The sequence below is a fragment of the Gorilla gorilla genome, chromosome 16, assembly GCF_029281585.2.
Source record: "Gorilla gorilla gorilla isolate KB3781 chromosome 16, NHGRI_mGorGor1-v2.1_pri, whole genome shotgun sequence".
Lineage (NCBI taxonomy): Eukaryota > Metazoa > Chordata > Mammalia > Primates > Hominidae > Gorilla > Gorilla gorilla.
Window position 1 is genome coordinate 102285266 of NC_073240.2, and position 25471 is coordinate 102310736.

The following is a 25471-nucleotide window of genomic DNA, read 5'->3' on the forward strand; positions in this document are numbered from 1 at the left end:
AGTTTGTTCTTTCTGTTGCTGAATAGTATTCCACTGTATGGCTTTACCGCAATTTGTTTATCCACTCAGCTGTTGATAGGCATTTGGATGGTTTCCAGCTTTGGGCTATTATGAATAACACTGCTGTAAACAGTCTTAAGTCTTTTTGGAGACACATGTTTTCATTTCTCTTGGATCAAAACCAGGAGTGGAATTGCTGGGTAATAGAGTGTAAGTTTAATTTCATAAGAAATCACCAGGCTGTCCCCCAAGAGACTGTATGCTCCTCCAAGAGACTGTACACTCCATTTCCTCCCCACTATTTTTTTTTTTTTTTTTTTTTGAGATGGAGTCTCGCTCTGTCGCCCAGACTGGAGTGCAGTGGCATGATCTCGGCTCATTGCAAGCTCTGCCTCCCAGGTTCTCGCCATTCTCCTGCCTCAGCCTCCAAAGTAGCTGGGACTACAGGCGCCCACCACCGCGCCTGGCTAATTTTTTGTATTTTTAGTAGAGACAGGGTTTCACCATGTTATCCAGGATGGTCTCAATCTCCTGACCTCGTGATCCGCCTGCCTTGGCCTCCCAACGTGCTGGGATTACAGGGGTGAGCCACCGCGCCGGCCTCCTCCCCAATATTTGTTGTCTGTAGGTCTTTCTGATTTTAGCTGTACCAGTGGATGTGAGCTTGTACTTGACTGTGGCTTTACTTTACATTTTCTTCATGACTAATGAGGTCAAGCACCTTTCGTGAGCTTATTGGCCGTTGGTATATCTTCTGCTGTGAAGTGTCTATTCAAGTTTTATGCCTATTTTATGATTAGAATGTTTTCCTTTTTGGTACTGATATGTACTTCTTTATATCTACTGGATACAAGTTCTTTTTTTATTATACTTTAAGTTCTAGGGTACATGTGCACAACGTGCAGGTTGGTTACATATGTACACATGTGCCATATTGTGCTGCACCCATTAACTCGTCATTTAACATTAGGTGTATCTCCTAATGCTATCCCTCCCCCCTCCCCCCACCCGATACAAGTTCTTTCTCAGATATATGATTTGCAAATATTTTCTCCCAGTCTGTGACTTCCTTTTTTTATGTTAATGAAGTCTAACTTTTAAATTGTGTGATTATTGCTTTTTGTGTCATCTTTAAGAAACATTTGCTTATACCACGATCTTGACAATCTTTCTTTATTTTTCTTCTAGAAGGTTTGTAGTTTAGCTTTTACTTCCAGGTCTATAATCTATGTCAAATTAATTTTTGTATATGGGGTGAAGTAGGGGTCGAGGTCCATTTTTTTCGTGTATATTATCCCATTGTTCCAGAACCATTTGTTGAAAAGACTTTCCTTTCCCCATTGAATTATCTTGGTTTCTTTATCAAAAATCAGTTGTGTGGGTTTATTTCAGGACTCTATTTTGTTCCACTAATATATATGCCTATCCTTATGCCAGTGCCAAACTCCACTGATTATTGTAGCTTCAGAGTGAGACTTGAAATCAGGTTGCGTGAGCCTTTTGTATTAGTTTCCTGTGATTGCTGTAAGATACCATGAATGTGGCATCTTAAAACAACACACATTCTTCTGGAGGTCAGAAGTCCAAAATAAGCTTCCCTGGTCCGAAGTCAAGGGGTCAGCAGGATCATGCTCCCTCTGGAGGCTCTAGAAGAAAATCCATTTTCTTATCTTTTCCAGTCTCTAGAGCTGCATTTCTTAGCTCACATTTCTTTTATCAATACGTAATATTTTACGTATTTATGGGGTACATGTGAGTAGTTTTTACATGCGTAGAATGTGGAATGATTAAGTCAGGGTATTTGGGGTATCCATCACCTTGAGTATTTATCCTTTCTATGTGTTGGTATCATTTCAAGTCCTGGCTTCTAACCACTTTGAAATGTACAATATATTCTTGCTAACTATAGTCACCCTAGTCTGCTATTGACCATTAGAACTTATTTCTTCTAACTGTATGTCTGTACCCATTCACCAACCTCTCTTCATCTCTTCCTCCCACTCTTATACCCTTCCTAGCTTCTAGTATCTGTCATGCTATTTTCTATCTTCATAAGATCAAGTTTTTTAGCTCCCACCTATGAGTGGGAGCATGCAGTATTTGTTTCTCTTTGCCTGGTTTATTTCATTTAACGTAATGACTTACAGTTTCATCCATGTTGCTGCAAATGACATGATTTCATTCTCTTTTACGGCCAAGTAGTATTCCGTTGTGTATATGGACCTTTCTTTATCCATTTGTCCATTGATGGACACTTAGGTTGGTTCCTTATCTTTGCTATTTTGAATAGTGCTGCAATAGATAAGGGAATCCAGGTATCCCTTTAATACCTGGTTTCTTTTCCTTTGTATAAATACCCACTAGTGGGATTGCTGGATTGTATGGTAGTTCTATTTTTAGTTTTTTGAGAAATCGCCATACTATTTTCCACAGAGGCTGTACTAATTTACATTACAGCCAACAGCGTATAAGAGTTTTTCTTTTCTCTGCGTCCTCACCAGCATCTGTTATTTTTTGGTTTTCTGATAGTAGCTGTTCAACTGGGGTTATATGATATCTCATTGTGGTTTTGATTTGCATTTCCCTGATGATTCATGGTGTTGAGCATTTTTCATATACCTGTTGGCCATTCATATGTCTTCTTTTGAAAAATGTCTATTCATGTCGTTTGCCTTCTTTTGAAATTATTTGAGTTTTATTGAGTTGTTTGAATTTCTTGTAAATTGTGGATATTAGTTCCTTGTTGGATGAATACTTTGCAAATATTTTCTCTCATTCAACAGGTCTCTTCACTCTGCTAATTGTTTCCTATGCAGTGAAGAAGCCATTTAGTTTAATATAGTACTATTTGTCTATTTTTGTTTTAGTTGTTTGTGTTTTCAAGGTCTTAGCCATAAAACCTTTGCCTAGACCAATGTCCTGAAGTGCTTTCCCTGTTTTCTTCTAGTAGTTTATAGTTTGGGGTCTTAAATTTAAGGCTTTAATCCATTTTGAGTTGGTTTTTGTATGTGGTAAGAGATAGGGGGTCTAGTTCCGTTCTTCTCCATATGGATATCCAATTTTCCCGGCACCATTTATTGAAGAGGGTATATTTTCTCCACTGTATGTTCTTAGCACCTTTCTTGAGAATCAGTTGACTGTAAATATGTGGATTTATTTCTGGGTTCTCTATTTTGTTCCATTAGTCTAGGTGTCTATTTTTATACTGATATCATGCTGTTTTGGTTACTATAGCTTTGTAGTATATTTTGAAGTCAGATAGTGTGATTCCTCCAGCTTTGTTCTTTTTGCTCAGGATTGCTTTAGCTATTCAATCTCTTGTTTGGTTCCACATGAATTTTAGAATCCATTATTGATCTGTTCAGGTTTACTTTTTATTCCTGATTAACTTTGGGTAAGGTTTTATATTTCTGGGAATTTGTCTGTTTTTTTTTCCTAGGCTTTGCAGTTTGTTAACATATAGTTCTTCATAATAGTCTCTGATGATCTTTTGTATTTTGGTGGTGTCAGTTGTAATGTCTCCTTTTTCATTACCAATTTTGGTTATTTGGGTCTTTTCTCTTGTTGGTTACTCTAGCTAGTGATTTATCAATTTTGTTTATGTTTTTGAAGAATCAACTTTTCATTTCATTGATCCTTTGTATTGTTTTTTAAGTCTGTATTCCATTTTATTTCTGCTCTGACCCTTATTTATTATGTGGTTTCTTTCCTTGTGCTGATTTTGGGTTTGGTTTGTAAATGTCTGTAAGGTCCTTTTGGTCTCAAGTCATTTAAATCGAATGTTTTTTTGATGAGTTTCTGTCTAGATGATCTGTCTAATGCTGAGAGTGGTATGTTTAAGTGCCATACTATTATAGTATTAGAATATATCTCTCTCTTTAGATCTAGTAATATTTGCTTTATGAATCTGGGTGCTCCAATGTTGGGTGCATATATATTGATATTGTTATATTCTCTTGTTGGATTGATCCCTTTATCATTATATAATGACCTTCTTTGTCTTTTTACTGTTTTTGACTTAAAGTCTGTTTTGTCTGATACAAGTATAGCGATGTCTGCTTGCTTTTGGCTACTATTTGCATGGAATATCTTTTTGCAATGCTTTACTTTCAGTCTATGTGTGTCTTTACAGATAAAGTGAGTTTCTTATTGGTAGCATATAATTGAATCGTGTTTTTTTAATCCATTCAGCCAGTGTACACCTTTTAAGTGGAGAATTTAATACACTTACATTCAAGGCAATTATTAATATGCGAGGTTTTGTTCCTGTCCTATTGTTAATTATTTTCTGGTTGTTTTTATATATTCTTTGTTCCTTTATTTCTCTCTTAGTGCTTATCATTGTGGTTTGGTGGTTTTCTGTGGTGGTACCATTTGAGTCCTTTCTCTTCCTCATTTGAGTGTTTGCTTTACCAGTGATTTTTATACTTTTGTGTGTTTTCATGATGTTAAATGTCACTTTTCTTTTTGCTTCCAGGTTAAGGATCCCTTGAGCAGTTCTTATAGGGCCAGTCTATTAGTGACATAAGGTTTCTGCTGAGGAATCTGCTGTTAGTCTAATGGGGTCTCTTAGGTGACTAGATTCTTTTCTATTGCTGTATTTAGAATTCTCTCTTTGACTTTAGACAGCTTGACTATAATGTGCCATGGAGAAGACCTTTTTGCATTATCTCTGTTTGGGGATCTCAGAGCCTCCTGTATCTGGATGTCTAAATACCTGCTAGACGTAGGAAGTTTTCATCTCTTATTGTGTTAAATAGGTTTTCCTAACCCTTTCATTCTCTCTTCACCTTCTGGGACTCCAGTAATTTAAATACTTGGTTGCTTTATGGTATCCCATATATCACTCATTGAGAAAATATTTACTCATTATTTTCTTCATTTTTCTTTATTTTTGTCTAACTGTTTTTTTATAAGACTTGTCTTCAAGTTCTGAGATTATGATTCTGCTTGATCTAGCCTGTTATTGAAGCTTTTGAATGTATTTTATATTTCACTCAATGAATTCTTCAGTCCCAGAATTTCCATTTGGTTTTTTTTAGTGATATTAATATCTATCTCTTTGGTAAATTTATCATTTGTATCCTGAATTGTTTTTCTGATTTCTTCGTATTGTTTTTCAGAATTTTCTTCTATCTCACTGAGTTCCTTTAGTATCAGAATTTTTTATTATTTTTCCAGGATTTTATAAATTTGTTCTTGATTAGGCTGTATGGCTGGAGAATTATTGTTTTCCTTTAGAAGTATCATGTGTCCTTGCTTTTTCATGTTTCCTGTGTCCTTACATTGATATCTGTGCATCTGGTGTAACAGTCACTTCTTCCAGTATTTGAATTTGCCTTCACAGGGGAGAACTTTCTCCTGAAGATGCATCTGTGGTGTTGGTTCAGTAGGGCACTTTGGCTTTCATTCTACATAGATGCAGTAGTGTAATCTGTATGATTTCTTTGGCTATAAACAATGTCAGTGGCATCTGTGATTTCCTCAGTAATTTAGGGTACAGTTGTTAGTGGAACTTGTGGGGAAGTTTTGCTGGGAACAGGGATGCCAGGTGGGCCAGTCTTTGGGCCCTAGTGGTGGCAGCAGGCATGCCTGTCCTTGGACCCCAGGGTGGTATATACTGGCACCAGTGTTAGAGGGTCCAGACAGGCCTATTCTTGGGCTTCCAGGAGGCTTACTTGGATGTTGGTAGTGGCATCAGTGGGCCAGGTAGGTGGGTGGGTTCTCGGGTCCCTAGGCAGCTGGCATGGTGTGGGTAATGGCAGTGGAAGTGGCAGGAAAACCCTGTAGGTCCTGAGCAGTGCATGCTGGTATTGGCAGTGGCTGCAATGGGCTGGTTGGGCTTGTGCACAGGGCCATGGGTGACATGTGCAAGTAGGTACCAGCTGTAGTGGTAACAGCAGAGTCGGTAGGCCCAACCTTAGGCCCTCAGGAGAAGTGTTCAGGTACCACTGATGGTGGACTGAGCTGGGCAGTCCCTCAGCCCTAGTCCACGTGCTCTGGCACAGGGGCCAGGGGACATGAAGCCAGGCCAGGTGGGCTTGTATTCAGGCCCCTCAACGGTGTGTACAGGTACCAGCCATGGTAGGCAGGAGTGGAGTGATCCCCAGGCCAGCAATGGAATGCTCAGGCTGGGGACATCAGTGGCCACACTGCTGCCCTGCCACTGGGGAGGGTGGGCCACCTCCAGTGGCAACAGATTAGGCTGTTGGGTGGGGAACACGTGCCACTCACACCTTAGCCTTTAAGGTGGTAGCCTATGCCTCACTCACACCTCAGCCCCAGGGGTAGCAGCCCACATTTCTCTTGCACCTCAGCCCCAGCACCACTGGGCTCCGGGACAGTACACAGTCTGTTGGGGACAGGGCTGTAAAATGGCTCCTTGCAGATTTCTTAAAGAACTAAAAGTAGGTTACCATTTGATCCAGCAATCTCACTACTGGCTATCTACCCAGAGGAAAAGAAGTCATTATACAAAAAAGATACTTGCACACACATGTTTATAACAGCACAATTCCTAATTGCAAAAATATGGAACCATCCCAAATGTGCATCAATCAATAATTGGATTAAAAAAATTGTGGTATATATACACCATAGAATACTACTCAGCCATATAAAGGAATAAAATAATGGCATCTGCAGCAACCTGGATGAATTGGAGACCATTATTCTAAGTGAAGTAACTCAGGAATGGAAAACTAAACATCATATGTTCCAAATTATAATTGGGAGTTAAGCTATGAGAATGCAAAGGCATAAGAATAATACAATGAATTTTGGGGACTCAGGGGAAAGGGTGGGAGGGGATGAGAGATAAAAAACTACACATCAGGTACTGTGCACACTGCTCAGGTGATGGGAGCACCAAAATCTCAGAAATCACCACTGAAGAACTTTATCATGTAACCAAACACCACCTGCTCCCCAAAGCCCTATTGAAATTAAAAATTAAAATATAAATAAATTGCCTCCTTAGTGTGGCTGCTCAGGTCTCAGAGAGTGTGAGACCTAGAGTGAGCACCCTCCGAGCAGTGCCATTGCACAATCTCCCATCAGTTAGTTTCAGGGCCCACAAAGGGTGAGGGGCTCTCCTGTGCCTTGGATTTCAGGAGTCCAGAGTGGGAATGTCGACCACTGGGGATCTCTCACTTACCTTTCCCCACACTGGGGAGTCTCTCTCAGCTCTCAGCCTAGCAGGCTGCCTTGCTTCCTTCTCCTTCCTTGCCTTAGGTATTTCCTGTCACTTTTCTGTTGAATTCCAGTGTTCCCTCTTGGATGATCTATTCAACATGTGATTATCTACTCACTGTTTTGCCTCTTCTCAGTGTCAGAGGCAAGTCTGAAATGCCTCTAGTCAGCCATCTTGAAGCCGTCCCTCCCAGCAGCATGGCACCCTGTGCCAGTGGCCATCTTGCCTTCTTCTGTGCAAATCTCTCTCTTCCCCCTATCTTTTAAGGACACTTGTGGCTGCACTTAAGGTCCACCCAGATAATGTGGGATCTTTCCCCCATTTCAAAGTCCATAACTTAATCACATCTACAAAGTCTCTATTTCCATGTAAGGTAACAATCACAGTTCTAGGGTTTAGGACCTGGATATTTTGGGGCTCATTATTCAGCATATGACACCCTCCAATTTTGTTCTTCTGTTTCAAGATTATTTTGGATTATTCTAGATCCTTTGCATTTTCATCTAAATTTTAGAATCAGCTTGTCTGATTCTTAAAAAACCGTTGTGATTTTTATGGAGATTACATTGAATCTACAGATCAAAGAGAGCTGACATCTTAGAAATATTGAATCTTCCAATATGAACATGGTATATCTCTTCATTTATTTTGGTTTTTAAAAAGTTTCTCTCCACAGTGGTTTGTTTTCAGTATTCAGATTTTCTGCATCTTTTGTTAAATTTGTGTCTACACAATTTATGTTCTCCGATATGGGTAAATGACATATCTTCTAATTTGATTTCCATTTCTTGTTGCTGGTATACAGAAATATAATTTATTTTTAAATATTTACCTTATATCCAAAAACCTTGCTAAATTCACCTATTAGCTCCAGTAGATTTTTCAGGATTTTCTAAGTATGCTTCTTTTTGGAAAAAAAGACAGTTTTACTTTTTTCATTCTAATCTTCACATGTTTTTTTGCTCTGTTTGCCTGATTGCATTGGCTCAGATCTCTAGCAAAGGTTTAAATAGAAGGGATGAGAGAAGGCGTCATTCTGTGTGATCTCAGGGGGGAAGCATTCAGTCTTTCACCATCAAGTGTGATGTTTTCTGCAGAGCTTTGTTATCCATGGAAACTTTATTAGATTGAGGAAGTTCCCTTTTATTCCCAGTTTGCTAAAAGCTTTTATCATAAATGGGTACTGAATTTTGTCCCCCGAAAATGCTTGTTCTGCCTCCGTTAATTTTTTCTTCAGTTATTTTTCTGTTAAATATGTTGATTGATTTTCAAATGTTAAACCAACCTTGTATTCCCAAGATTCATACCAAGTGTTCATGATTTATTATCTTTTTTATCTAATGCCAGATTTCAGTGGCTCCTGTTTTGCATAAGAATTTTTTAATCTATGTTCATGAGGGATATTGGTTGGTACTTTGATGAAAAGTCTTTATGGGTTATCGGACATAGGCCGTCTTCATAAAATGAATTGAAAAGATTTTTTTCCTTCTCTATTTTCTCCAAGATTTTGTATAAGGTTGGTGTTAGACCTTCCTTAACAGTTTGATAGAATTTATAGCCTGGAGTTTACTTCACAAGAGGGTTTTTAATTACAAATTCAATCTATTTATTAGCTATAGGGTTATTAAAATTTTCTATTCTTGTGTCAGTTTTGGTAAGTTACTTTTTTTCAATAAATTTTTTCATTTCATCTGTGGTGCAGAACGTATTAACATAAAGATATTTAAAATATCTCTGGAATGTGTAGTGATATCCTCTCTCTCCTGATATTAATAATATGTCTTTTCTCTCATTCTTTCTTGATCAGTCATGCTAAGTGTTTATCAAATTTTTGGAATAGTTTTAAAGAACGAACCGTTGCCATTGCTGATTTCTTCTATTATTTTTCTCTTTTATTTCATCTATTACTGCTCTTTATTATTGTCTTCCTTCAGCTAACTTTGGGTTTAATTTGTGCTTCTTGTTCTTCCTTCTTAAGGTAGAAGCTTAGGTCATTTATTTTAAGCCTTTCCTATTTTCTATGTAAGCATTTAAAGCCATAACTTTCTAAGCACTGCTTTATATGACAAATACAACTAATTTTGCTATGTTGTGTTTTTATCATTTAGTTCGAAAGATTTTCTAATATATCTTATATTATTTTGGTCAGAGAATATATTCTAAGATTTCTGTATTTTGAAATTCATTGAGACTTATTTTATGGGCCAATGTGTGATCTTTCCCAGTGAAAGTCTGGAGTGCACACAAGAAACGAGTTTTCTGTGTTGTGGCTGTAGTATCTTATAAACCTTAATTAGCTCAGAGTGGTAAACAACGTGTTCAAATCTTCCGTATTCTCACTGATTTTTTTCCTACTCATTCTATCAATTACTAAGAGAGAGATGGTAAAATATCTAATGATAAGTCTACCTCTCTCTCCAGTTCTGACAGGCTTTGTTTTATATATTTTGAAGCCATTATTGGTTACATACACACATTGGTGTCATGCCTGTGTAATGAAGTGACCCTTTTTTCATTATACAGTGTTTCTCTTTATCACTGGTAATACTCCTTTTCTTGAAGTCTATTTTGTCTGATGTTAAAATAGCCACACCAGCTCTTTTAGTTCTACCTGGGTTTTTTCCCTATTCTTCTAGTAGCAGGTTATGGTCTCTGTTAAAAATGAATCTCTTGCTGACAGCACATTATCCAATCCGATAATCTCTGCCTTTTAATAGGAATATTTGATTCATTTACATTTATCATAATTAATTATATGGTTGGGTTTAAGCCTACTATTTCTCTATTTATTTTGTATTTATACCATCTGTTTTTGTTATTTTGTTCATTCTTTCCTGCCTTCTTTTGAGTTAAATTTTATTTTAGTATTTTCATGCTCTCTGTTGGGTTTTTGGCCATTCTTCCTGGTACTGTGTTTTAGTGGTTACTCTTGGGATTAGAATATGCATCCTTACCTTATCACAATCTACTTGTAATTAATATTATACCACCTTGAATTAAGTGCAAAAACCTTAGCATGATACCGGGACATTACCCCCTCCCAGCACCCTCTGTACTCTTGCTGTCATCCACGTTTCTTCTATACAGTAGTCCCCCTTATCCACAGCTGGTGGATTTCCAGACCCCAGTGGATGCCCAAAACTGTGATAGTATTGAGCCCTACATATACTATGCCTTTTCCTTTATCTACATACCTATGATAAAGTTTAATTGTAACCCAGTAAGTGATTAACAACACATAGAAATTAACAACAGTAACAACAAAACAGTATAATTATGACATACTGTCATAGAAGTTATGTAAATGTGGTCTCTCTCTCTCTCTTTCTAAATATCTTGATATTTTTGGACCAGTAATTGAAACCATGAAAAAAAAACTGCAGATAAGGGAGGACTACAATGTATGTAATGAACCCCATAATATAGTCTTATTACTTTTGCTTTGAATAATTAAACAATCAGTAGTCTTTTAAGAAATTAAGGGAAAAATGTTGACTGTTTCTGGTGCTCTTCACTTCTTTCCATCTGGTATAATCTCTTTTCATCCTGAAGAATTACGTGTAGCATTTCTTTAAGTCTGATGGAAACAAATTCTCTTTTTTAGACAAGACTTTTGTTTATATGAAAATGTCTTTATTAACACTAATTTTTTGATGTATAATTTTCTTCGATGTAGAATTCTGGGTCATTTTTATGTCAGTCTTTTAAAGGTGTCACCCCATTGTCTTCTGGGCAGACAGGGGTCCTCCTCAGTCTTCGTCACCCCTGACCCCTCGCTGAGGACCTCTGACCCCATGCCACCTCCTCTCATGTGATCAAGGATGCCCAGCCGCCTGCTCTGCTGCAGCCCAGGGGCCTCTGAGAAGCCTACTGCCCCTCCGAGAGCTCTGCCACCATCCTCCTGTGGCTTTTACTGCCCTTACACTCCCCTACTTGTTACCTCTTACCCACCTGCCCGGACCCTCAGTTATGCTGTCGGCCCTTGAGCGTTGGGCAGCACACTTCTCTGCCTCCCCACAGCATGTGCTCTGGCCTTGGCATTTGGCCCATGGAAGGCAGGGGAGAGGCAGTGAGGCCCCCTAGCCTTACAAGCAGGGTGCTCTTGTCGGGGGATTTGTGCAGATTCTTTATGAGCTATTACTTAACTTTTCTTCCTTCAAATTCTCACTTTTGAGGCTTGGTTTTCATCAAAACCAAGTGGAGTGTTGGCTTCTTCTTTCCTCCTGCTCTCCTCTGTGCTACCCATTGCCAGGATATATCTTCTGAAGTAGCTGAACTGAACGCCTCCCCTCGGGGTGGGACCCCTACGAGGGCCAGGCTGGGGGAGCACACGAGGGGTGAGACCTGCCACGATGCTCTGCCCTAAACCAGCTTGGTCCTCAGGCCTCTGAGTACTAGTTTCCATATCAGCCGCTTCCTGGGTTTGATGCTGATGTTGGCAATGAAGCTGTATCCAGGATCCAAATCCACAGGATCCAAATCCACAGAACGTTGCCATGCAGCACCCACAGAACACGTCGCCACTCTGCGTCCTCAGCTCCAGATCTCTACAGGGGTGTCCCCTGGAGACTTCTGGGGAGCAGGCCTGGATTCTGCACAGTGAGGCCAGAGACCCAGCCACCTGGGAACCAGCCACTGGCCCCACCTTTGCCTGAGGCCTCACCCACCTCCCACTAGGTATGGGAGGGGCCTCAAGTCTTTCTTGATGCTCCAGCTCTCTGGGTTCCTTAAAAAATAAAACCCCAAAGAGAAATTCAAAATTCCACAGCCTCTCATAACATGGCCCAGCGGTGTCCTTAACTTTGGTCCATGAGAACGTTCAGAGTAAGGCAGCCTGTGTGTTTACAACATTGCCGGATCTGACAACTTTCAGATTGTTTTATTGCAGGTTAGAGGAGTGAGGAGATATGAGTACTCAGTAAAAGAAAGTCAGTTATCTATATGAAGTCAGTTTTTATATGTATAAAACGTACACGTATTTATAATGTGTGTGTGTGTGTGTGTGTTGGCCTGAACAAGACCATCAGCGTGATCACGGCCAGGTCCTCACCAAGGCTTATGGCACAGCAGGTTAGAATATGAAGTTGGGACGCCCAAGTATGAATCCCAACTACCTTCTTTCTCGTCTGCATAATGGGTATAATATAATTACCATAAGTATGATAGTTGTTGTGAGGATTAAATTAGATAATACACGTAAAATATTCAGACCAGCAGAAAGAAACAGTAGCAGGCATGTCCCAGGGCCTCCTGTATGGGAACAGCCACTGACAAATACATGTAAAATACTCAGAACAGTGTCTCTTAAGCTCCCAAGACATCCAGTATTGACAGTCCAGTTATTGTTACTGTTTCTTCGTGGTAGGTACTCATAGCCATGGTGTCGGGTTCTATACACATCCAGGAATAGTGGGACACGTTTCGTCTCAGTGCAGGCATAATGGTTCCCTTGTGCCCCAGGCAAGTCCCCGCTCCTGGCATCATCAGCTTTCTAAGGCTGCTGGGATCCCTGGATCTGTGCAGACAGACACATTTGCGGCTCCTCTCAGAGCATGGTTTCCCACCTGCAGTGAACCCCTCCAGCCCCTCAGAAAATCTCCATGAACCCCCTGGAAGTACCATACAGTTTTAAGCCTTTGTGCTTCTTTCAGGAGGAAGGTCCTCGCCTCTCAGCAGACTCTGAGAAGGGCTGCGGCCCCTGTCTGAGGCTGTCTCAGTGGGGTGGCATGAGCCAGCACCTCGGTGGAGACACTGTGCCCTGCCAGGGTTTCACTGCTTTACGTTCATCAAACACATGAAGAATTTACCTCTTAGGACCTGTCCTGCCGACTCACTGGTCATTCCCTGGGACGGCCTTTCCCAGCTCGTAATTGCTCTGAAACCCGGAGACAGCGGCTCCACTACCTCGAGACCACTGCTTCCCTTGAGAACTGGCTTCTGTGGCCACTCAGGATCTCTTTATTTGCCATGTCACCTTCTAAACCTCTGCCCTCAAAAACATCATGGAGCACCTCTTCTGTGTGCCACCACACATCGTGCTGGGACGCCTGGGGACAGACAATGCTCCCCCCACTCTCTAAGCACACTCCAACAAGGAGAAGAGCAAGAAAGACATGGGGCACCGCCACTGTAAGAGGGCCACATGAGAGACCCAGGATGCATGAGATGAAGTAGAAAAAGCAGAAAGAAACAGCAGGCACGGCCCAGGGCCTCCTGTATGGGGAACAAACACTGAGCAGATAGAGAAGCAAGGAATTTTCAGATGTATAGGAATAAGACAGGACACTCTGATGAAGAGGCATCTAGCAAGAGGTTGGGAATGTCCTTTCACTCAAGATCTGAAAGGCTGAAAAGGCCTCCTGCTTCACCACCTGTGTCTGCTGTGTCATCTGCACAGCCCCGTCTACCTTCACCAGCCCTGCCAAGAGGGGATCCTTTCTCTCCCCATTGTATACCCATGTGTCAGAGCATGTAAGTCAGAGCCCAGACTTGCGCCTGTATGCTCGGGCCATGGGCTGTCACTGAATTTTCTTACAGTTTAGGGAGTCTTTTCCAGAAAGTTCTAAGGACATTTATTGGACTGAAATAGATTTAAGATTAGGAGAGCTGAAGGTAAAACCTTTATTGGGAAGGAGTGCAGCATCTGCACACCCAGGGGCCGTCCTGTGCCTGTCCGGTGCCTGCCCCCGCAGCCCCACAGCATGCAGCCGTTGCTGGTTTTCAGGCACCCTTTTGGAGGGACCTCCCAGGTTTCAGCTGTTTTAAGATGACAAAAGACGTGAAGCCCTTGCTGACGCAATGATGCAGCACTTTTATGATGAAGGAGAGTGTTCTCGTAAAACATCCCTCTTCCGCACAAAACAGGCTTATTCTAACTTTTAAGGCAATCTCATCATGTCAACGGGCCAAGAATAATAAATAGCTTTAAAGGCCAAAAATGTTACTCTGACCCTAATATCTGCATTGTCCTTGAAACCTTGCAGCTGTGTTTGTTTTTCCTTCATCAACCAAAGTTAATGTTAAGTGATTTCCCCAACTGCAACCCCATTTATAGAGAATTGAGTCCCATTTGCTGTGTCTGACATTTTTAGGACCATGATGTTTTCATGTCTTCCCTTAGCCTTATTCTAGACTTTTAGAAACCATGAGAGACTCATATTAATGGGACCAGTCTTCATTTGCCTTTGGAGTATTTATTTCTCATCATATAAACCACCCTTCTCTTACTAATAACAGAATTCCAAAGGCCCTGGGAGGAAGGAACCCAGCAGCCTGAGGTGTTCCAGCACAGCCTGTCCCCAGATCAGGCCATCTGCTGGGGTCAGGGCCCTGCAGTGGAGCTTGGGCCCCACTGTTCACCAGTCCCCCTTGGTGTGTTTCAGCTACCTCCTTCCCCATCTCCTTCCATCTAAACCTGGCCTGGACACCCACGGTATGCGGCACCCCACAGCCAACACCATTCAGAGGGTATTTAAGATGAGCTTCGTTCCCGTTGGCTTCTGGCAAAGGTTTATAGCACGGATGCTGATCAGCCTGGCGGAGATGGACCTGCAGGTATTATGGCTGCGGTTTCTGCATAGACAGATGCCCGAGAGCCACCTACAGTTGTACCACTGGGGGAGGGGAATGCCCTTTGCTGGGGAGCCCCTGCCTGGAGACCCTTCTCCTAGAGCCATGCCACCAATGTAGTGCCGGGGGCAGGTGTGGCATGGGCTGCTGGCTAACCCATTGAAGCCATCCTGGGAGTTCCAAAGCAGCACCCTCCTTAGACAGAACACGCCCTTTATAAACAGTGGTTCTCAGTGTTAGCCCACCTCAAAACCACCTGGAGTTTGTTAGAACACAGTTTGGTGGCCCCACCCGAGGTTCTGATTCAGTAGGTGTGGACTGAGGCCAAGAATTCACATTTCTATCCATTCCCCGAGGTGATGCTGCTGGCCCAGCAACCACACTTGGAGAACCGTGACGTTAGAAGCACGGTTTTGCCGTCCTGGCTGCACGCTAGACTCGCCTGGAGGAAATTCTAAAAGACGCAGACCACACTCCAGACCGATTGAATCAGGATCTTTGAGTGTGGCATGGTTTGAAAAAGTGATTCCTCTTTGTTATTTTTAAGGCTCCCAGGCGAGTCCCCTGTGCAGTCCAGTTTGAGAACCACTTGTGCAGAACTTTACGTTGGTTCTGGTGGAGACCCCCCGCCCAAGGAGTTAACTTCTGTGGGTTTACCTGGGGTTACGGGAAGGAGTCCCCACTGTCAGGCAACATTAATTTCATGCAGGGCAGGAACATGGAAGCAACATTTGCTACAGTGGTGTTTTTCAAAGTGGGGTTCCTATACCAGCAAAATCAGCCTCACCTGGGAACGTGTGAGGAACACACGTTCTCAGGCCCCACCTCAAACCCACTGCATGAGAAACTCCAGGGGGGAACCCCGCACTGGTTTTCACAACCCTCCAGGGGATTCTGACACACTTCTGGTTTTGCGAACCTCTGGCATAATCCCTGACTGTCAAATCCTTGACATTAAACTCCATATGAGTTTATTGTTGCTACATCCTAATTAGAAAGCCCTTATTAAATTATAACTTCTTAGCTCTATAAAAATGTTCTTTGATCTTCCCATTTTTACTGAAATGGTAAGAAAAATCAATGCAAAAGCCTTAAAGTCCATCGTGACAGTAGCAGCCTGTGCTAGCGGGGATGGAGATTGGTTTATAGCGCCAGAAGGGTGCACTGATTGAAGGAGTGTGCGCAGGCGCTGGTGCTCCTACGTTCCCATTCCTCTGCCCTCCCTTTGAACTCTGTGTCCCGCTGTGTTCTCAGGGGAGGGCCATGGAGCACTAGCATCGTGGGAGGCTGAGCTCACGAGTGGGGCCCAGCTGGGCCTGGAGGCCAGGGCGCCCTTCCGGGCAGCAGCTTCCCTCACTCGAAGTTAGGAAAGAAGTCCTATTGAAATTCAGATGGGTGACAGGAGGGGGAAAAGAGTGCAGTCTCATCACTCATCAAAGGCATGCAAATTCAAGCAGCAGTGAGATGCCAGTTTTCATCCATCACATTAGCAAAAAGCTGAGCCGTAATCCCCAACCCGGGGCACGAAGTGGCCCTGCGCACACTGGTAGTCAGCGCACAGGACAGTCTCGTCATTCAAAAAGCGATTCCTTGGGATACATGGAGAGCTTTAAAACATTCAGACCCTTGGACCAATAATCCGACTGGTAAACATCTAAACTGAAGACATCATTTTCAATCAGAGAAAGCTCTGTGCCTTTCTCATGTAACTCAAGGTGGTTTTGAGGGAGCAAAAGATTGGCACCAACTTACACTTCCACAAGAGAGTGGTTCAGGAAATTACTATGCTTAATAGAATAGTAAACTTTAGAAAAATGAATTTTGTGTGTGTTTTTAATGGCATAGGAAAGGTGAGGTTTTTTAACATATATGAAATTAGAAATCCAATATGGCTTCAGCTGTTTTTCACAAACATATGGAGATAGAAAAAAAAATCCTGGAATAATATATACCAAAATCTGAACGATCTCTCTGCTTGGTGTTAAATTGGTGTTTTGTTTTCCCTCTTACATTTTTCTGTATTTTCTACATTTTCTAATATGAATTTTTGCTTGTAAAGTCAGAAAGGGAAAAAATTTTTAAAGGAAAGCCTATTTTTCAATTCTTTGGAAAAACTGTGTTTCCGGAATTCCCTGGAGACCCCGTCAGCTAATGTAACGTTCAATTTGGCAGCAGGGATGAGCAGCGTGGGAGGAGAGGGTGGGAAAGATGGGGGACATTTATCAAGATGGGGCCCAGCCCGGCCTCTGCAGAGCTCTGCCCAGGGCCAGCGAGGAGCCCAGAATACTTAAGCAGGGTCTTTTCTCTGTCTTTCAGCTTTTTGAAAACAAGAAGAATACTAAAAGCAGGAACAGGAAAGTCACCATTTACAGTTTTACAGGAAACCAGAGAAATCGCTGTAGCACATTCAGAGTGAAAAGAAATCAGACCATCTATTGGCAGGAAGGGCTCCTGGTCACTTTTGATGGGGGCTACCTCAGGTAGGAACACCTGGAAGCCCACCTGCCAGGTCAGCAGGTGCCACAGCAGCCACCCCGGGGCCACGTCAGCAGGGTGCCTCATCCTCTTGGTGTCCAGAATTTTGCTCGTGAGAGCGGCTCGTCATGGCAGCTTGCTAGAAATGTGAGGCCCTCCCACGAGTGTCCCAGAGGCTCGGGTCTCCTCACCCCTGCTGAGCCCCCCTTGCAGGACGGGAAAGGCAAAGGCAGATGTGGCGGCCACAGCTGAGGACTTGAGGGACGTGGCGGCCATTGAGCTCAGGAGAGCCTCAGGCACTTCCCATGGTTATTCAGGTCACCATGGTGACCTTGCAGCCATCCTGCCCGTCCCCTTGTTCTGTGAGAAGCCAGGCTGGGGACAGGGGACACTGAGACTCCTCAGCCCCCATCTCCACTGCCCATAACCAGACACGGAACTCAGCTCCCTGTGCCATTTATTCTTGTTTTTTTGAGAGCGGTAGACCTAAAGTCAGCTCAACAGGTTTAACAAATGATAAACACCCAAGATTATTTTAATGTTTACAATGAACTTTGCAAAATATTCTTCAGCTCTGTGAGAGGAGAAGAAGGGAAAAGGGGAGGTAACTTTACAGAGGGCTTGATTGGGACCTGCCTCTTCCGCATAGACGTTCTCACTTAAGGCCCAGGGTTGCTGCTGGACAGATGAGCATACTGAGGTTCACGGAGGTGCGGGAACTTCCTTAGGGCCTCACCTGAGGGTCAGCTCCCAGGCTGAGCATCCCTGACTGCAATCTTCCTTGTGCCTCCTTCACCAGACCAGGTCCGGGGCAAGAACAAGGCAGGGCCACACACACGTACATACAGGGAGGAGTCCCCCATCGGTCCTGCAGGGCACAGAGTCTCTCCAGGTCCCCGGGGGTTGGGTCCTGTCCCTGGGGGTAGGGATATCATCCCAGGGTCCCCCAGAGCCAGATCGCAATGGGCTCCTTTTGGTCTCTGGATTGCAGTGTGGAATCTTCCGACGTGAACTGGAAAAAGAAGAAAAGCGGAGGAATGAAAATTGTTTGCCAATCAGAAGTGAGGGACTTCTCAGCCATGGCTTTCATCACGGACCACGTGAATTCCTTGATTGATCAGTGGTTTCCTGGTAAGGGGAGATGCTAGAAGCAAGCCCTCATTCATGCTAATATTTCTTATGAATCAGGGTGGGGCTGCTGCTTTCGGGGTGGACAAAAATCCCACTGGGATTCAGCCCAAGAAAACTAGGGGGTCTTAACAGCACTTTGCTGGGAGTCCTGGCCCCCGAGAAGTCCAGCTCTGTCACTGGGGGGAGTCCCACAGGGAGGATTGGGCTCGGACCCCACTGGGAATGTGCAGGGAAGCGGCCTGCCAGCTGCCCACAGGCGTGGCAAGAAAGATGACGCTGGTACCACGAGTGGTCCACGGAGATGCTCAGTGTGAGCTCACACGTGTCTCGTTTTCACAGTGAGGACTGTGTGGCTGAAACTGCAGGGGAGCCGGCAGATGGAAATTTATCCCCTGTGCAGGGGCAGGGATGGAGGGGAGCCGTGGCCGCCAAGGGGCCTTGCTCTCCTTCCCTGCCGCCCCACCCATCCTGGCGGTGATCAAACCACTAACACCGCCCTTCTCAGACCCTTTGGATCTGTTTCTTCATTGATAGTTCACCCCAAAAAAGTACTCTTTGAGTGAAGTTCCTGAGGCCTCCTGTTTGTTTTGCTCCTGGGGTGGAGACGACTCCCAGAGCAGCCTGCCAGGGGGAGGCCATCCGGGGTTTAATGGGGCAAGCAGCTGTGGGAGGGGCTGCCCCGAGAACTTCAGCCCTGAACGCTGGAGGCCAAGCAGCTGTGGGACAGGCTGCCGGAGAGCCTCAGCCCCTGAACGCTGGAGGCCAAGCAGCTATGGGAGAGCAGGTTTGGAATTCCAATGCTGCCCCTGCAAGCCTCGGCGGGTCCCCCGGCCTCCTGGGCCGGCCTCACCTGCATGCAATGCCTGCATCCCAGACAGCATCAGGGAAGGTGGCTAAGAGGCAGTGGCAGAATGCACTCAGGATACACATTCCAGATCCCAGGGTCTGGTCTCTGTCAGGGTTGGGGTCCTTCACACTGTTGGCAGGAAGGGTGACCTACAAGGAAAAAAGGCTTAGAAAGGAGCCCTCGGAGAAGGCAGTTGGGTGTGTGTGTCATGGTGATTTGGGAGGCACTTGGCTGTCTAAGGGGCCCTTAGGCCCATGTGAACACTTCTGGGCACTTTGCAGCTCCCCACCAGCCAATGTTCCCCCCATGATAATTTGCACTCATTTCTGCCCCTGCATTGCCTTTCATGGACATTGTAAACCTGATGTTTCTAATTGTAAGAAAGAAGGGTGCCTTCCCCACTGCTGTGATGGTTGGAGGATAGCTCAGAGCTAGTCTGCGATGACCTGTTAGGGCCCAGTCATGCAGGAGGGATCCCTACCCTCCTCTCAGGCCCCCCAGCCAGCCTGCTCAGTGTCCCAACCACTGGACAGTTCTCAGAAGCATCCTGAACCCTCCCTGGACACGTCTTTCAGGACAAACAATTGCGCTCTCCAAAAAGGCACCCGAATGTGGCAATGGGTTTCAGCCTGTCTCTTGGGTACAGGCCAGGCCAGGCAGCTCCCCTGCTGCGAAGGCCTCAGGGCCTGGGGTGCAGAGTGCTGCTCGGGGGCCCTCCTGCACCACCTTCTTGTGAAGCTGTCTCCTGCTCTGTCCTTATTTAGCCCTGACGGCCACAGAGAGCGACGGGACGCCACTCATGGAGCAGTACGTGCCCTGCCCGGTCTGCGAGACAGCCTGGGCCCAGCACACGGACCCCAGTGAGAAATCAGAGGATGTGCAGTACTTCGACATGGAAGACTGTGTCCTGACGGCCATCGAGCGGGACTTCATCTCCTGCCCCAGACACCCGGACCTCCCCGTGCCGCTGCAGGAGCTGGTCCCTGAACTGTTCATGACCGACTTCCCGGCCAGGTATGCCCCGAAGGCCCCTCCCAGAACACAGTGCAGGTCACGGGGCGTTCCTCGCTGTGCAGTTGCCGAGTGATCTCCAGGAAGACCCCTCTGGGGCGGGCAGGTGCCCCGGCCATGGCTTCCCACCAGTCTCAGTACCTTTTAGGTTCCCATCCTCAGCTGCCTGAAAGGAAACAGGCTGCCAGCTTTCCATTTTGGAGGCCTTGATAGGCCCAACTGGGAAGAGTGCTTTGCAAGTGCAGCCATCCTGCCTCCCCATATGGCTCCCCCTTCCCCTCGTAGCCAGAGCTGCTCTCTCCTGAGCTGCCTCTCCTTTCCACTCCTACCTCCCCACCAGCTCTAGGGCCAGCAGATAAGTGCAGCCAGTGCTCCTCAGGCATTCAGGAAGGGGAGAGAAGGGAGAGCTGCCACCCAGAGCCTCGTTTACCTTCTTTGTCAAACGCTGACTCCTGTCTGTAGCCCTAGCACTGAGCCTTGGACCCCTCAAATCTGTTCTTACAGTTTATTGTACCTATGCTAACCCAAATCATAACTAGGGAGAGAATCGGGGAGGAAATAGGAAACATCTCCTTTCAGAAGAAAACTTCCAAAGGGATCCTTTCTCTACGGCCACCACTTCCGTGGGGTTCACCCTGTGCCAGCCATCACCACCTCTGAGGCCGTTCCTGTCCTGAGCCCTCTGTACAGAGGAGACTGAGGCTTAGCAAGCCTGCATAACCCACCCAGGTGTGCTCACCCACAAGTGGCAGGGCCGGGGTGGCCCAGATCTGTCCAGCCTCACAGATGGCTTTGAACCATGACACTCGGCCGTTGGGGCAAATGACCCAGCCCAGGACCCACCCGCGTCAGGGTGGGGGCGATGTGGCTGATGCCGGGCGTGTGTGGCAGGCTCTTCCTGGAGAACAGCAAGCTGGAGCACAGCGAGGACGAGGGCAGCGTCCTGGGCCAGGGCGGCAGTGGCACCGTCATCTACCGGGCCCGGTACCAGGGCCAGCCCGTGGCCGTCAAGCGCTTCCACATCAAAAAATTCAAGAACTTTGCTAATGTACCGGCAGGTAAGTGGGTCCCAGGTTGGTGCTGTTTTTCTCAGACATATGCTGCCCGGGTCTAAGCTCTGTGCTGCCTTAGAGAGGCCTGAGGCTGCAGGCACCCCATGTCCTGCTGGCTGACACTGCGCTGTCCCTGGCAGACACCATGCTGAGGCACCTGCGGGCCACGGATGCCATGAAGAACTTCTCCGAGTTCCGGCAGGAGGCCAGCATGCTGCACGCGCTGCAGCACCCCTGCATCGTGGCGCTCATCGGCATCAGCATCCACCCGCTCTGCTTCGCCCTGGAGCTCGCGCCGCTCAGCAGCCTCAACACGGTGCTGTCCGAGAACGCCAGAGGTACCGCGGCACGCCGCCCCACCCGGCCCCTGAGACCGACAGAGCCCCGGGCGCCTCCTGCCTGGCACGGGGGGCAGAGCCTCAGGTGGCCTTGGCAAGCCCAGGGCACGCCCAACCCATGGCTCGTGTGACCATCCCCTGGGTGTGAGGCCAGGCACCCCGCCAGGTCCAGTCACTAGGCAGAGCCTTGGCGAGGACGGGGGAGCGCACACTCTGGAGTCGGCTAAGACCAGGCTCCGCCGCGGTCCGGGAAGCCGCTGAGTTTATTTGCCTGTGAAAGGAGGATGGTAACAGGCCTCGCTGGGAGGGCACCGAGCACGGGAGCTGCACTGAATCACTTTCTCAACTGCACACGTACACCGCTGCTGAGACTCTGAGACCGCAGGGTCAGTGGGACCATATTTTAAAATAAAATGTCGAAGTAATTTACCTTGAGAAAAGAGCAGCTAAACTCCAGAGTGGCCAGAGGGTGAAAGGTAGCTGTCTTTTGACTAAGGAAGAAGAAATGCTATGAAAATCAATCACTTCTGCCTCAGTGGAAGATACTTTTTTAAACAGAATTCTGTACTTTTTTTTATACAGGATCTCACTCTGTTGGCCAGGCTGGAGGACAGTGGTGCAATCTCAGCTCACTGCAGCTTTGACCTCCTGAACTCAAGCCATCCTCCCACCGCAACTTCCCAAGTAGCTACAAGCACACGCCACCACACCCAGCTAATTTGTTGTTGTTGTTTGTAGAGATGGCCTTTCACCCTGTTGCCCAGGTCGTTCTTGAACTGTGAGCTCAGTCGATCCCCCCACTTTAGCCTCCCAAAGTGCTGGAATTACCGGCATGAGCCACATGCCCAGCCAAACAAAATGCTTCTACTTGCCTCTCACCCCTTTACGTAGGACAGCCTTGACCTGAGATGAACTCTAGAGATTTCGAACCCTTGCTCATTCAGCAAAACTGCCAGCAATTCCAGGAATAAGATATCATGAATGAAGCTACAGTGATGAGCATTTCTATCCTAAATACTATTTCACTTAACCAGGCCATTCTCTGTCCCTTATGGCAGTCTGGTGAATAGTGAGAATGTGTCACTGGAATATAAAGTATCTAAGGGCCAGGCGCAGTGGCTCACATGTGTAATCCCAACACTTTGGGAGGCCCAGGCGGGCAGGTCGCTTAAAGCCAGGAATTCAAGACCATCCTGGGCAACATGGTGAAACCCCATGTCTACTGAAAATACGAAAATTAGCCAGGCATGCTGGCACGCGCCTACAGTCCTAGCTACTCAACTTGGGAGGCTGAGGCATGAGAACTGCTTGAACCCTGGAGGCAGAGGTTGCAGTGAGCCAAGATCGTGCCACTGCACTCCAGCCTGGGTGATAGAGGGAGACTCTGTCTCAATTAAAGAAAAAAGAAAAAAAATATAAAGTATCTAGGGAGATCGGAAGACAAAAAGACAGTTGTTATGATAATTTGATTCTATCACAACTGAAATTTTGATACATTTGAAAATTGTTTTTCTTTGCAAGATTCTTCCTTTATACCCCTGGGACACATGCTCACCCAAAAAATAGCCTACCAGATCGCCTCGGGCCTGGCCTACCTGCACAAGAAAAACATCATCTTCTGCGACCTGAAGTCGGACAACATTCTGGTGTGGTCCCTTGACGTCAAGGAGCACGTCAACATCAAGCTATCTGACTACGGGATTTCGAGGCAGTCATTCCATGAGGGCGCCCTAGGCGTGGAGGGCACTCCTGGCTACCAGGCCCCAGAGATCAGGCCTCGCATTGTATATGATGAGAAGGTATGTGCCTGGATCCCCTGGCCCAGCCCCACAGTGTAGGAGCCCAGCCCTGAGGCTAGCCGGGCAGTCCTGGAGGCACCTGAAGCTTCGGGGCTCAGCATCCCCAAAAGCACATTTTTCTCACTCTCCCTTGCTCAATGAGGGAGGTTCTGGCTTGAACCAGAAGGGTGCAGGGGCCTATGTCTGTCTGCTTGTAGCAAGGTTGACTTCTCCTTAGCCTCAGCGTTCTCAGACCTTGATTCAGTAACATTGTAGAGGCTGTAAACAGCAGATGAAGAGTCCAAGAGAGAAACAGGTCTGGATTTGGGCTCCAACTCACATTTAGATGTCCACAGTGAGGACACAGGACCAGCCTTGCAGGGCGCTCAGGAGGAGCAGACAGAATAAGGACGGTAAAGACCCTTGGCCTTAAGTCCTGGCCACAGGGTGCTGGCCAAGTTGAATGCCAAACCAGGAGAAGAGTGAAAGAACAAGCTGGCATCCCCTGGCAACTGCACCGCCAGCCTCAGTTGAGACAATGACTAAATGTTGATCTTCTGATAACATTTATCCCTGATGGCTACTTGGTAGATGCAGGCACACACACAACTTGAAGTCATCTTACCATGCATGTATTCCATCTAGTGCCAGCCTTGTTAATTGATCACCCAGCATTAAAATTCCCTTGTCTATAATTTCTTATTATCTGGTGATTTTTCAGATGGTCATTGACTAATTCCTGTAGGAATGACCTGCGCATGTATGGATTAGCTCAGCACCTGTGGTTGTTGCCCATAGAAAAGGCAAATCAGAGCAACAAAAATAAGAGCTTCATAATAGTAGATGACTTCAACAAGGAGGTCACCTTGAAACTCAGATTATCATGGAAACATTCACATTTAAAATTCTCAAGTCTATCTATCTCAGTCATTCTCCTGCTAAAATGTTATTTCTTGACCCTTATAGGGGTCTGTATAAATTTTTCCTTGCTGGACCTTTTTGATTATGAAAATTAGAGGAGACAACATGTTGTGATCCAGGAGACACTCCTTTTTTTATGAGTTGCAATACATAGCACTTTTAGTACCAAGCACATTAAGCTGAGGGTGTGTGTTTTCCTGCCTTGTCTTGGTACTCAAGGCAATAAGGACCATGACCTCCTTGGAGTCCTTAATCAGTGACTAACAGCAAGTTCTCAGTGTGTTTTATTGGATGGAAGGATGGATCGATGGATGGATGGATGGATGGGACAATGGGCAAATGGACAATACGGTGGGAAGTCGGATGGGTGGATGGAAAAGAGGAAGGATAGGAAGACAGATGGATAAATGTGCAGGACAGGTGGTCGGATGGATAGATGGATGGACAGAAGAGAATGGATAAATGTACAGGAAGACAAGTGGATGGATGGATGGATGGATGGAAAGAAGGAAGGGTGAGAAAATGGATAGAAGAGAAAGTGGTCAGATAGGTGGATGGATAAATGGACAGAGGGACATGGTCAGGTGGTTTGTGGAATGTTTGTTTTCCTTGTCTAATTGTGTCTCCCTGGTCCCTCCACCTGAGGGCCACCTTGTGAAGGCCACTGGGCCCAGGCAGGGACCTGACTTGGCTTGTTCTGTGCCCAGGTAGATATGTTCTCCTATGGAATGGTGCTCTACGAGTTGCTGTCAGGACAGCGCCCTGCACTGGGCCACCACCAGCTCCAGATTGCCAAGAAGCTGTCCAAGGGCATCCGCCCAGTTCTGGGGCAGCCGGAGGAAGTGCAGTTCCAGCGACTGCAGGCGCTCATGATGGAGTGCTGGGACACTAAGCCAGAGAAGGTACTTGGGGGCACAGAGCCCAGGGCCTGGGACCTCCTGCCATGTGAGGAAGCTGTGGGTCCCCAGGGGGTGTGTGCCTGGCTGCCCAACCATCACCATTGTCAACGCTTCTCTGCTCATTTCTTCTAGAGGGTGATGTTTGCTGCTCCTAACATACCTACTTTCATTGTCTCTGTGTGTGCGTGTCACTCTTACGAAACAAACTTCCTTTTCCTCCCCGACTTTTGTGTTACTTCACCGTGCAAACAAAGTATA

The 25471-nt window shown here is 45.8% G+C and overlaps 1 protein-coding gene across 2 annotated transcripts in view; it reads left to right on the forward strand.

Moving 5' to 3' along the window:
• LRRK1 (leucine rich repeat kinase 1) overlaps positions 1–25471 on the forward strand; it is a 151884-nt gene that overhangs the window by 113654 nt on the left and 12759 nt on the right. For both annotated transcript variants that reach the window (XM_019011009.4, XM_055364234.2), the window contains 8 exons: positions 14575–14746; positions 17078–17241; positions 18228–18367; positions 19979–20228; positions 21117–21283; positions 21418–21615; positions 23137–23414; positions 25022–25216. In XM_019011009.4, the coding sequence (XP_018866554.2) occupies positions 14575–14746; positions 17078–17241; positions 18228–18367; positions 19979–20228; positions 21117–21283; positions 21418–21615; positions 23137–23414; positions 25022–25216 (1564 nt within the window). The remainder of the gene's footprint in view (positions 1–14574; positions 14747–17077; positions 17242–18227; positions 18368–19978; positions 20229–21116; positions 21284–21417; positions 21616–23136; positions 23415–25021; positions 25217–25471) is intronic.